The sequence below is a fragment of the Nicotiana sylvestris genome, chromosome 8, assembly GCF_000393655.2.
Source record: "Nicotiana sylvestris chromosome 8, ASM39365v2, whole genome shotgun sequence".
NCBI lineage: Eukaryota > Viridiplantae > Streptophyta > Magnoliopsida > Solanales > Solanaceae > Nicotiana > Nicotiana sylvestris.
In genome coordinates this window covers 81798136-81810467 of record NC_091064.1, presented here as the reverse complement: position 1 = coordinate 81810467, position 12332 = coordinate 81798136, and the positions used below count along the sequence as shown (strand labels likewise).

General features: G+C 35.4%; 1 protein-coding gene and 1 non-coding gene across 9 annotated transcripts; one reads left to right on the top strand and one right to left on the bottom strand.

Moving 5' to 3' along the window:
* The first annotated feature begins 1395 nt into the window (after positions 1-1395).
* LOC104232181 (uncharacterized) lies at positions 1396-4950 on the top strand. Of its 2 annotated transcripts, XR_011401645.1 has the most exons (4): positions 1396-1515; positions 2485-2553; positions 4474-4518; positions 4648-4950. It is a non-coding gene; the product is annotated as an uncharacterized protein (transcript). The 2 variants fall into 2 exon arrangements; XR_011401644.1 differs by having other exon boundaries at positions 4474-4950.
* LOC104236337 (protein LOL1) lies at positions 3610-10798 on the bottom strand. Of its 7 annotated transcripts, none has more exons than XM_070153368.1 (6): positions 10549-10798; positions 10126-10290; positions 9659-9772; positions 9467-9580; positions 9275-9378; positions 3610-4105 (listed from the first exon to the last, which is right to left on the bottom strand). In XM_070153368.1, the coding sequence occupies exons 2-6, from the start codon at positions 10184-10186 to the stop codon at positions 4001-4003; spliced, it is 498 nt and encodes a 165-aa protein (XP_070009469.1). In that variant the 5' UTR covers positions 10187-10290; positions 10549-10798; the 3' UTR covers positions 3610-4000. The 7 variants fall into 7 exon arrangements, with proteins under 7 accessions (XP_070009469.1, XP_070009470.1, XP_070009468.1 ...); XM_070153369.1 differs by having other exon boundaries at positions 3801-4105; positions 10126-10308; positions 10467-10798; XM_070153367.1 differs by having other exon boundaries at positions 3801-4105; positions 10467-10797.
* Between the last annotated feature and the right edge of the window lie 1534 nt (positions 10799-12332).

The following is a 12332-nucleotide window of genomic DNA, read 5'->3' as shown; positions in this document are numbered from 1 at the left end:
GTAACTATCTAGTTTGGTATTAAACTCTTCAGGGACCCTGTTACCGAAACTATCCCAATAGTATACACTGAACTATGATTTTCTTTAGCATTCTCCCACTGAAATATTAGTGACTTCTTACTATAGTGTTCACTGTTCAAACATCATTCCCACTCAATAAAGGCAAATTATGTCTATTAACGTTCTCCCACTACTTAAATGTAATGGAACGCCAATTCCGACGTGTATTTATAGCACAACTTTTAAGGGTTAAAACCCTTTTCCAAAACGTGTTAGGTTTTCCTTTACACCAGAAAAATGATTCATTTATTTTCTGTTATTTAGCACAGCAGGGACCACAGAATTTAATTAACAAGGCTTCCAATTATGGAATTAATTTATAATTTACGAAATTAATATCCACCATAATTAATTGCGAATTATTCCACTAAAAACCTGTTATTGCACTCTTTATTCAATTACGAAATTCATCCATTAAATCTTATTTAACTCCCAATGTTAAGATTCAGATACTAATCAATTAAATTAAATTACTGACGATTTAATTTATTGATTATTTCTTTTAGACTTTCGCTTAACTTATTTCATGTGTAGGATACAAAATCCACAGACCGGGTTTACACATGAAAACATATGAGCTTTCATAAAGGTGTATCATCAATCTCAAATCGAGACATGGATTTCATTAACTAACTATTATTTCGCCAATGAACATTACTATTTTCCAACTTACCAGACATATTGGCCCATGAAAGAATCTCACCTTTTAATAAATAAAATCAATAATAATATATACAGCTAATAATAATTATATCAAGATTAAGAGTATAAATATATTTATTGGCTAGAGAGTTTATTTTATTAGTCAGTATAAAATACGTATCTCTACTTGGTTCGTTCAATACATACAAAATGTACTAGCACAAGATGGTGGAATTAAACCATTTCCATAATTAAGATAAATTATATTTAATCTTGTGCTACAGTCATTCCTAATGATTTGTCCAATTCCATCATTAGATTGTGAACTCAAACTTTATATTTATAAGAACCAATGATTTAATCTTCTGTGTATAAACTATACTTTATACACTAAATCATCTACTATATAAGCAAAGGACAGAGACTAATATATGATTTATTTAAAACTTTATTTAAACTGAATAAACAATTATTTCATAATAAATACTATATCTAAACCAAACTCATGTTTAATAGTATATATCCCAACAGTTTTAACCTTAAGGTTCTCTTTCGTTTGTTTCTCAGAAAATGCACATTTCTCTTTGATCTAGGGTCAAATGCATTGGGGTTTGGTTGTGTAACTTTTGACCTTTAACCGTTAGCCTCTTTTTCATCAGATTTTCTCCGTATGATGGTCTTGTTATATCACATTTTTCTAATTTAACAATCCAATATGTTGAAGGATGTTGTACGAGCTGTGCTGTTCGTGTAAAATCAGGGGAACTTAGACAACCGGAGGCACTGGGGATTTCTGCAGAGTTGAAGTCTAAGGTACTTTAAATCACGTTGAGCTTCTGTGGATGCAATTCTTATTCGCTTTTACTGTTTGACTGTCGAGTCTCGGTAATTTTGATTGTTTCTCCTTTGTTAAACCTTAAATGTAATTTTTCTCTCTTTTTTATGCTAATATATTTGATGTAACTTATCAAAAAAGAAATGATATTTATGTGATGTGACAAGGAATTTTTTGGTCTCGAGACTGATAAAGCATGCCAACCTTGTCTGCATGTTATTTGTCCATGAAACAATGACGAGCTTTTATTCCAAAAGGTTTTTGAATGTTTTGAAATTCCTCGTGACATCATACATGTGATGCAATTCATTTTCCTTATTTAAAAAATCATATATGTGATGTAACTAGGAATTTCTTGGTCTCAAGAGTCAAGACGGATGAAGCATGTGAACTTCATCTGCACGTTATTTGTCCACAAAACAATAAAGAGATGTTGTTCCTCGAGGTTTTGGAAGATGGAATTCATAAACTTCCAGCTCAAGCTAGTAACTCCACTGTTTTCATGTGGTACTCAATGACAAGATGACTGACGAAATGTTTCATCAGTTCGTTAATAATCCCTCTTTGCAACTATTTGGCCATGACTTGGAGATGTACCTTCCATGCTCAACTCCCTATTTTCTCAAAAAAAAAAAAAAACTGGTCTTATCATTAATTCTTCTTTCATTAGACTTATATAAGAGATTTGATGGTAGCCATTAGCCTGTCAAATCCTATGAGCCAAAAATACAGGCTCGGATCTCAATGATTGAGACCTATTAGTTAAGGTTAACAGATGAGGTACAGGGTCTTCGGCTCTTCGCAGAGGTCCGCGTTGCTAATACCTGAAAGAAGTCCTGGCTTTTTACCTGTATCTTGAACTAGATATAAGCGAAGTGACGGTCTTCATTTTACCTGTCTTCTTCTACCTTTTTACCAGGATTAATCGAATATGCTTTGATTTGTAGGGTTATGCACTTCTTTGTGTGGGATTTCCGTTATCTGACCTTGAAGTTGAAACACAGGATGAAGCTGAGGTAATTAACCACTTGGAATTGCAAAAGTTTGGCTTTGGGTGGCAATAAAGAGCAAATCTATTTGACCAATCATTACCATCTAAATAATCATTTGACGTCCACCTTTTATAGGTTCAGTTTGGCCTATGAAGCATGGGTACAAAATATATGGCTGCATACTAGATTCATACCTTTGTTAGGAATCAACAGTTGATGACCCTCTCTGGATACTTACTGACGATGTCCCAATTTTCTTCTTATGTTTTTCTGTCTTTTCAACTTCATGCCCTTAAGCAATTGAAACTTAAGTTGCTCGGACATGGTTGCGGGTATCCGATACGGGTGCGGATTTAGAGGTCGGATCCTTCGAGATATAAATTCTAAAATTCGGGGATACGGTTCCTAGTACGGATGCGAGTGCCAGGATCAGACTAAAAATAATTCAAAAAATAAAAAATATAAAAATATCTTTAAATTATGAGAAATTTTGTGGAATACTAACGTATAACTTGTAAAGTATGGATTTTTTTTTTTATTCTCAAGTTGTAGATAAGTATAGAATTGATTTCCTAAATAAGATATGTTATTTTCTTCAAATTTACCCTAGTTTCGGTTTTGATATCGAATCAATTGTATCTCGTTTCGAATTTTTCCGTCTGTCATGGTCAACAACAACAACAACAACAAACCCAGTGTCATGGTTAAAGTGCCCAAAATTGTTTGACCACATCCCGTATAGATCCCATACCCACACCCATACTAGTGTCGTGTCACATGAGTGCGGCATCTAAATGCCGTCGGAGCAACTTAGATTGAAACCAAAGGGCACACCATGTTTTTCATCTTAGGCGCATGCCTAATGCCAAAGTTTTCCTTTGAATCATCAGCAATAATACTTGCCATATCCATGCAGCTGACACACTACCTGAAAGAGTTATGTGCAATACACATTCTTTACTCCTCTAAACTTCTTCCTTTCTCACTTTCTATAAAAGACAGTTACCCTCCCTTTTGTAGAAGCAGGATGCATGTGGTTCCTTTGATAAGAAGCTTTTTCAAAAAAGAAAACAAAATATAGAGAAATTGTTGCTCTATGAGATTAGCAAAAATGAATTAATGAGTGCTTAAATAACAATAATGAATTACCTGGACCCTTTAGCCCAACCTACTTTTAGCCTATTAACGGTGGGGCTTTTTATTATGAGAACTAACAATGAGGTGTTTTGGTTTTAACTCATGCCATTCCCACTCAGCCCGTGCATTTGTCACATCAAGCCTGACCAAAAATCTATAGCCTCAATTTATGCAAAAAATGCAGCAGATGCAAGGCTAGTTAAGAGCGCCAAATGACTGCGATTAACTGCTCAGTTTATAGTGTATTCATTTTCTAAACGAATGGCTAGAAAGAAAAAATTGATCTCTTAGAGGACTAGACAAGAAGCAGATTTGTGACTCTGTTCGAACAGGGCTAAGCAAAAAAGGCAGCAACATGTTTGTTCTTTGGCCTTCCAGTTTCTTCTATAGTGTGTTGCTCTGGCATACGTTCTTTGCGAGATGTGATGTTCAGATGAGCCTGCAACAAACTTTTCATATTTCAATAGATGTATTAACCTTTCTGACTGCTTTATTTTCCGCGAGACACTAAAGTTACGAGTATTGTATTCCCAGTAACCAGATGGAATTCATGTTTTCCTCTTTGAACATTTTAGAGATTTTAGCTTATTACATGTAGTATTTTCATGGAAACTTTACCTCGATAGAAAATTATATCAGTAGAGCATGAAGCTTTGCTGATATTTTTGTAGTTGAAATGGTGGGGTTTACAGTAAAGGTACTGACAGCTATTTTCAGAACTCCCCTCTGAAGTTTTAGCCAAATGATCAATTGTGTAGTTTTGATCTATTATGCTACCACGGACCTGACATCATGTGGTATATTCAGGTATATTGGCTTCAATTTGGGTGATATTTTTTTCGAGGACCTATTGTAAGTTCTACGTTTCTGTAATTTCCTATTAATGTAAGAAAGCAGTCGAGAGGGGATACTGATGATGTAAGAAAGGACAAGTAATACAAGTTGCTCTAAGTTCCTAAGGTTTACTTTTCCCTGTTGCAGGAGAGAGATGATTATGCATTGGAATTAGCAATGGGAGATGAATAACCTGTCAAGAGTTTAGAGAATGTGAAGTCAAAAACAAATGTGTAATTTTCTTACCTCTCGTTGTATATCTGGGGTAATATGCTCTCCATTGCCTTTTCCTCATTGGGTTGGCCGTGCTCTTGTACCGTTAGTATAATGAATAAAAATTAATGTTCTCTTCCTTGTCAGATAGGAGCCTGCTTAATGACATCTTGTTATGCCCTTAATGTATTTGAAGTTTTGAAGATGACATCTGTATGAGGTGCACTTTCTTCGGAATGAATTAGAGTACTTTCTAATTATTGAGCCATTGTTGAGCACCTAACTCTGGTCAACTAATGGAGGAAAACTTTTAAAATTATGAGATTGTCTTACTCCAGAGGTCCCATGTTCTTCCCTTTGGTGGTTTGACCGGCAAAACAAACTTCTTGAATCAGACTTATTACCACCCATGTGAATGGAACATAGATTATGCAAATATAATAATTAAAAAAAGGTTATTTCTGATGCAGAGCAAAGGACTTATCTTTTCTTCCGAATACTGTGTTGCCTAATAACATTTGATCTGAAGCATTAAATGAAATTAGCCTATACTATCACCAGAAAATTAAGCTTAACCAGGGTATTGGATACCACGTTTGGTGAAGTCCAAAAACAGATTTGATAGTGGAGTCCTCCTTTATGAAATTTAAGTGAACATGTAGTGACACAGTCATTCTCCTTAAAAAGTAATGAAAATGGTCGTCGCACCACTGCATGCATTCAAGGCTGAAATATTTTAGGTTGTTCAGCTAACATCCTTACTGTTGCAAGATGTAAAATTATAACCCAAACTTGCAGGCCATCCCGAAAAGGAAAGACCCATTGTGGGGTTTCGAACCGAGTGCCACTTGCCCTCGAGGATTTCTCGGTCATTAAGAAAAACACTTATACTATCTTGATATATTAGATGAAGAAATTATTGCAGTATCTCGTTCCACTGTATATAATCTTTTTTTCGATTTGGCAGATTGAGATAGTAAACTATCTTAAGATATTTATTCTTTCTTCTTAAAACTCTTGCAATTGTCAAGGGAGAAAACCTAGGAAGGCACCCGTATCTACTAAACGCATATCCTTTTGTCCAAAAGGAATAAGAATGGTAAACAGGAAAGAGATGGGATATGACGTAAATGCATATAATAAATTCTCATAGATGTTCTAGATAATTAGTGAAGGAATATCCAACTTCTTTTTGTATACATTTTCTGCCTATCACTACCTTCTTGGTATGGACTTTTTTATTTTTTATTTTTTTTCACTCACATTTTATTTAATAAAGTTTATCTTATAAAAAAAAGAAGTATGTAACCTGAACCTGCATATGCCCTATATTGCATCGACAAGTTGAGCCATTAGTCATCATTAGATAAGATGGTGACAACTTCGCGAAGTACATAATCGCAAAAAACTTAACAGCTGGAACATCTGTCATGATGAAGTGCTGACTCTAGTCTTTGCTCATTCAGAAAAGGGCCGAGTACGTAGCCTATACAGGGATTATCTCTTAGGGGGCAAACGGAAGAACCCTCTACAGACCATTTCAGTTCCATGCTATGTGAAGATATCATTTTAATTTTTGATGAAAAGGTATATTTTGTTTAGTTTGATTCTCTTTTAAAATCAAAGGTGTAGCTTTGAGAGCTCAAAATGCCCAGATCACCCATGTGAAAGGATCATATTATGGACAAATTAAGGTTTTCCTGTTGTCTTATCATGTGCTGGAAAATCAAGCACAACATTTTCATCTAAATTGTCCTGAAGTTCTCATTGATGTGGAAATCATGTATTAGTAGATATTTTAAATTTATATCTTCATTTGGACAAAGACTGGGTGTTGATATACATCCATAGGCTACACACCATGTTAGCTAGTTTCTTGAATGGCACGATTAATTTTTTAGCAGGGCTGGTCATGTCCTTATATTGTCTGTGGTTATAGTTATTAAGAAAAGAAAATAGATATGGACTCCCATAATGTTCCTCATGAAGAGGTTTCTTACTGCATTCTGATTCCAAAAGGTATGATTTAAACTTAAAGTCATAAAATCTTTGCAGACTGCTAAAAGTAGCACTAGTTAGGATGTTGAGTTCCTATTTGGTTTGTCTAGCGGTGTGACTAGTTCAAATTTCTAACAGCTTAACTTTGTGGCTCCCTCAATTAAATGGTTTGTGGAAGGAAATGAATGTGACTCGATGTTGGTGTCAGTTGCATGTGGTCACAATAGCTGGGTGCAACATTTACTTCGGAATCTCGGCAATGGTTTTTCTGGTAATATCAGGGAAGATTTCATTATTAGTGAATGTTATCCGAAATTATGGGAAAAGAAGGGCATCATAGGCTAACAAGAAAGTAATGAAAGCTTGTGGTTACAGATATGACGGGAGACAACTCATACAAGCAACTAAATGATGTGGTTGAAGTGGGTAATTTCTGAAAACATGTGTATATTGAAGTGACTTCTTAAATTATTTTCTCATTAATTTTGTGCTTAGTTCATGGGGTGATGAAACTTGAGATATACCTCCTCTCTGTTTCTGTGGGTTCTAGCAAAGGAACCAGTGGCAGAGGGAAACCAGGCTGGATTGCCTATCTAATTGAAAGTACTGAACCTCCTTTAGCCCTCAGCAACTCTTTTTGTAGTACGGTGGAGGCATTGATCTTCTTCTGTTTAAACTAAGATGTCTGATGTTGACATTCAGCTCTTGCAATTCAATAGTCATATCTTAAACACTCATTTTTAATTTCTTGATCAAAACTGATCAATGAAATGTTGATATCTTCCCTTTGTTTCTTTTTTATGGTAGATATGAATCTAGTCCAGAAAGTTCATTTGACAGTCATAAGATGACTTTCATCTGGATGCTTTTTTTGCATCAATTTGAAATTATTTCAATTGAGACATTTTGAAATTGTATTTAAGGCCTCCCAAAATCAAAATGATATGATGGTAGGTGAAAAGGAGGCTTTACTTTCCAGGATTTTTTAACTAGACTTACAAACGCAATACCATTATATACAAACCTTTTGTAGGCCCAACCTGCAAAACTGCTTATTCATATTACAGATACGCGAGGGAAATATAGCTCTATAGTAGCTCTATACTTGTAGTAAGTAGAAATTTCCTCTGGTGGATGGTAGTTGCAATTGTGCTGAGACATAACACAACTTCAGTCATAGAAGTTTGTAGTACTTGCTCAGCTGCTTTCAAATTAGCTGTTAAGCTTTTGCTCAGTTGTGCTCGTTGAAACCTGTATTATCCAGCGAACACTTTGCCAAATAAAATTTAAAAACTTAAGGAATGCTTTAAAGGCCGTAGAACTTTTTTGTATATTCATACATTGATTGTAACTGTAATAATTACTGACTGTACATCTACAAGAACACTACAGTCCGATAGAAGAAATTTGTGGAAGTAAATTATTACTGGTTTCATTGCTACTTGTACTGATAGGTTTATTAAATTCCATCACACTGAAATTTTGGATAGAGTGGAATAATATTGTAGAGCCACATGAACACAGAGGATTCATATATCTAGTCCTAACGAATCTGGGAGTGGACGTAATGGACGTAATACCATGGAGTAGTTAATCTTTTATAGTTGAACAGACATGACCTGTCGTAAGGGTAAGAAACAGTACATATGCACATTGCTACCATCACCACTATTGCTGCCAAGACTATTACTAATACTATTTCTGTAATTGTTTTTAGGGAGAAGAAGAGAAAAGGAAACACTTCCTTCCGAGGATCAGGTTATACTTGACAATGCAGGATTAATGGAAATCAACAAAAAAAAAACTGCTTGAGAAAAGAAATATTGCCTAGATTTAAACTTCAGGAACTTTTTGCAGACATTTCAGATTTTTTTAATTACATTTCTAGACCTTTATAAGATGTGCCAAATTAGAGATATTTATTGCAAACTACTAAACTGCTTCAGAATTGCCAGTTAGAAATGTGGTCCACAAAAGTTGGAGTAACATGTATATACATGTTTGTAGTGGCTCCATTGAAGCTTAGTCATAAGTTATTCTGAATATTCAAGAAAACGGAGCAAAGAAAATGAAAATGTGGTGCCTCTTTTCTTGGAAGGCCTAAAGGTGCTCAGGCTCATTATTTAGTTTTTGTGTTAAACTTCGGTATATGATTCTTCCATAAAGAAAATACAGGGTATGTTTTTTTTTTTTAAATAAATTGTTTGGTCGTCAAGTCCTGCTCTTGTGAAACAAGCTTAACAGGTTACATTTAATTCCTTTGGTTGTTTTTGTAAGCTTTAAAATCTATATGCAGGTCCTAGTTGGTGTTCTATTTTGAAAAGGTTAGTTATATAAGGTGCTTGATTAGAAATTCCCCCTCCTTTTATGTTACATTTCAGTATCTTCTGTCCCATGTTTCCGAGATGAACAATGAGGTTGTTCCTGTTGTAGAAGGATTAAATCCTGGTAATTAGGCTTTGAATTGCAGAATTTTGGTAGTGTCAGAATACTAGTTCATCATTGGCTGCAGCATAAAAGCTTAAAGACTTAATGCTAAAGAGAATTTTATACTTGCCCCTACCGCTGTCACAAAATTGCACACTGCACATTTCACTGATCGTGCCCCATATTGGTACATCAACAGCATGCGGCAGTTGCCACAATTCACATGTGCTACCTGATTTGCTGTGACAATACCATTTTATTCTTACTTGTACTAGCAAGGATATGTAATATATGGAATATATTTCAAAAAGCTGGAGAATCATTTTACCTTCCATAGCTAAATTGACTGTGTGACAACAAGAACACTGCACGCTTGTTGCTCCACGAATGTACATTAGTAATGTGTGGCAGCCTCCGCAAACCAACTGAGCCATCTCAGTGCCTGTTTAAGGTTCATACCATGTAAATGGACTTTAGGAGCTTAAAGATTTAAATGAATGTTCAATCAATGAACATGTACCAGGAGGTGGTACTGCTGTGACTGCATTGCAAACTGCACAGCAGACAGATGTTGCTCCAACTGGATAGAGTAAAAGATTTCTACATCCAGAGCACACGAGCTGGCTCTGTGTACCTGTCAGTCACCATATTCTACAGTCAAACAGGTCTCGCATTATTATAAAGTGGTCACTTTTCCTGAACTGTAAGACTGATTCATCAGAAAGTTGAAGTTGAATTCAGAATTATTAAGCAATTAACAAGTTACTAGTCAAGAAAGTATTGGTGCCCATGACGTTAATTGATTTTGGTCTATTTAATAAATACACTTCATCTAGAAATGCTAAATTAAACTTAGATTTGGATTCTAGAGTTGGAGATTTAGATAAGAACTCTTGATCTTCCAACTACAACCATCAATATTATCCTTCTTATTTGTCTTATTATTATTATTAGCAAGCAGAAATAGGTGAATGGAAAATATTGTACCGTTAGCGGGCGGTGTAAATGGCGTTGGTGGTGTAGGATATGGGGCAAGAGGAACTGGCATTGTGAAGCTAACAGAGGTAGTCAAGTCCACTCCCAAGATCTCAAAAGCTTACTGCTTCAACAACTTTGAAAAGAGCAGCTGCTTCCATCTAAATTTACTGTATCCTGAAAAAATACGGAAAACTATACATGATTGAGCTAGCAACTAAAGGACCTGAAATTTCTGGGCGGAAAAATGAATCTGAAAACTACAGAAATACGATTAGGAAAAAGGGAAATGGATGGTTGATAACTTTGCATATCAACTCATTAGCAGTCTATATGCTACTTAAATTTCATACATGATTTTTTACTGGTTCATCCACTGAGCATTTGAAACATAGAGGTGCTCAATTAAGCGTATGGAGTGAGGCAGACACACACCTTTACATATGAAGATGTAGAGAGAGAGAGAGAGGGGGAAGGGACGCGAGCGGCTTAGATGATTAAAAGAGTTAAGAGGAAAAGGTGGTGTTAGAAGGGAGACTTTTAACCATGTTCCCTTGCACACTTCTTTTTCTTGTATGTGTAGCTTTCATTTTCTTCTTTGGTTGGCTAGATTATGCTGATTTCTTTTCTATTTCTCTTGCTGGTATATCATGATCAGCTTTGTCAGGAAATTTTGGGGCCCTCTCCCCCTCTCTCTCTTTCTCCCTCTTCTCTATCTTATTTTCTCTTTCTCTCTCATGCATTTTGTGCAACTCACTGCATGCACGTGAGTGATGAGTTTTAGCCAGTCACTCCTTTCTTTTGGGGCATTGGACAACTCAGATTGGGCCACGTAATGCAAGCTAACAAGCAGGTTCACTTGTGAAAATAGCATGGATTAGCCAGTTTTCGGACCGGTAATCGAAAAATATTTAACGTTTACAAAGTCATTGAAAAATTGTTACTACTTTAGCTAAAACGCGGAACGTTACAACATCATATACTGAATTATGGAGCTCCTGTGTATAAAATTCCAGCATATTATGTTGGAACTCTAGCATATTATGCTAGAATCTCATATGTAAAAAATCTAAACTCCAGCATACTATGTTGGAATGTTTTCGAATTTTTAAGAGTGTTATTGTTTAAGTTATATCTTTACATGAAATAGTGGTTAAATTTCGATTACTTTTGAATCGAATCTGTGGCATATTTTTCAATTATCAGTTATATATAAGGTTAGTTTTATTTTTTGGTGTTATGAAATTTGGTTTGAAGAAATTAAATTGTTAGGTGAATTTTTCTATTGTTTAAACATTGGCACACAGAGCTCCATGATACGTATGTGGGTATGAGGTAGTAGGTGTTGCGGAAGCCAAATGTATATAGTGTGAATAAGTCACAACTACTATACCAAAAATTATGACAGCCACCAAATAATAAATAAGACAATAAAACAACAATAAAGGAAACACTAGAATTTACGAGGTTCGGCTAATTTTGCCTACTCCTCGGACACAACCAATATTTTATTCCACTCCAAAAATACAAGTGAAATAATACTAAAGAGAGAAGATACAAATGCCTTAAACAGATGAGAAGGCAAATGAGAGGTGTGTTTCAATCCTAAACATTAGGCCTTCTTTTATAGGGGAAAAATCCCTTCCAAACTTAACTCCCAACCAATGTGGGACTTTGGCATTTTGCCAAACTTCAACAAATCTCCACCTTGGCAAAATTCCACATTTTCAATTCTCTCTCAATAACAAATTTTGGTTGTGTCTTCATCTTCAATCTTCAGTGTTCAACAATGTTGATCAAATCCAAACAATGTTGAAACTTGACCGCAGTCACCACCTTTGTCAGCATATCAGCAGGATTCTCTGTAGTATGAATTTTCTTCACCGTGACTCCACCTTCTTCTATGATTTCTCGTACGAAATGATACCGAACATCAATGTGCTTCGTCCTTGCATGATAAACTTGGTTCTTCGCTAATTGAATAGCACTTTGACTATCACAAAAAATTGTGATACCTTTTTGTTCAACACCAAGCTCCTTTAGCAATCCTTGAAGCCAAATTGCCTCTTTCACAGCATCTGTAATAGCCATGTACTCTGCCTCTGTTGTAGACAAAGCAACTGTTGACTGCAAAGTAGACTTCCAACTAACTGGTGCCTTTGCAAAAGTAAACACATAACCAGTAGTTGATCTTCGTTTGTCCATATCACCCGCAAAAT

Bases quoted from the DNA above. Each gene is read 5' to 3' on its own strand.
- LOC104236337 (XM_070153368.1), bottom strand. From the start codon at position 10,186: ATGCCAGTTCCTCTTGCCCCATATCCTACACCACCAACGCCATTTACA. The intron at 9,773-10,125 runs GTACAATATTTT...GGTGACTGACAG, and splicing joins ATTTACACCGCCCGCTAACG to GTACACAGAGCCAGCTCGTG. The intron at 9,581-9,658 runs GTACATGTTCAT...AACCTTAAACAG, and splicing joins CACAGCAGTACCACCTCCTG to GCACTGAGATGGCTCAGTTG.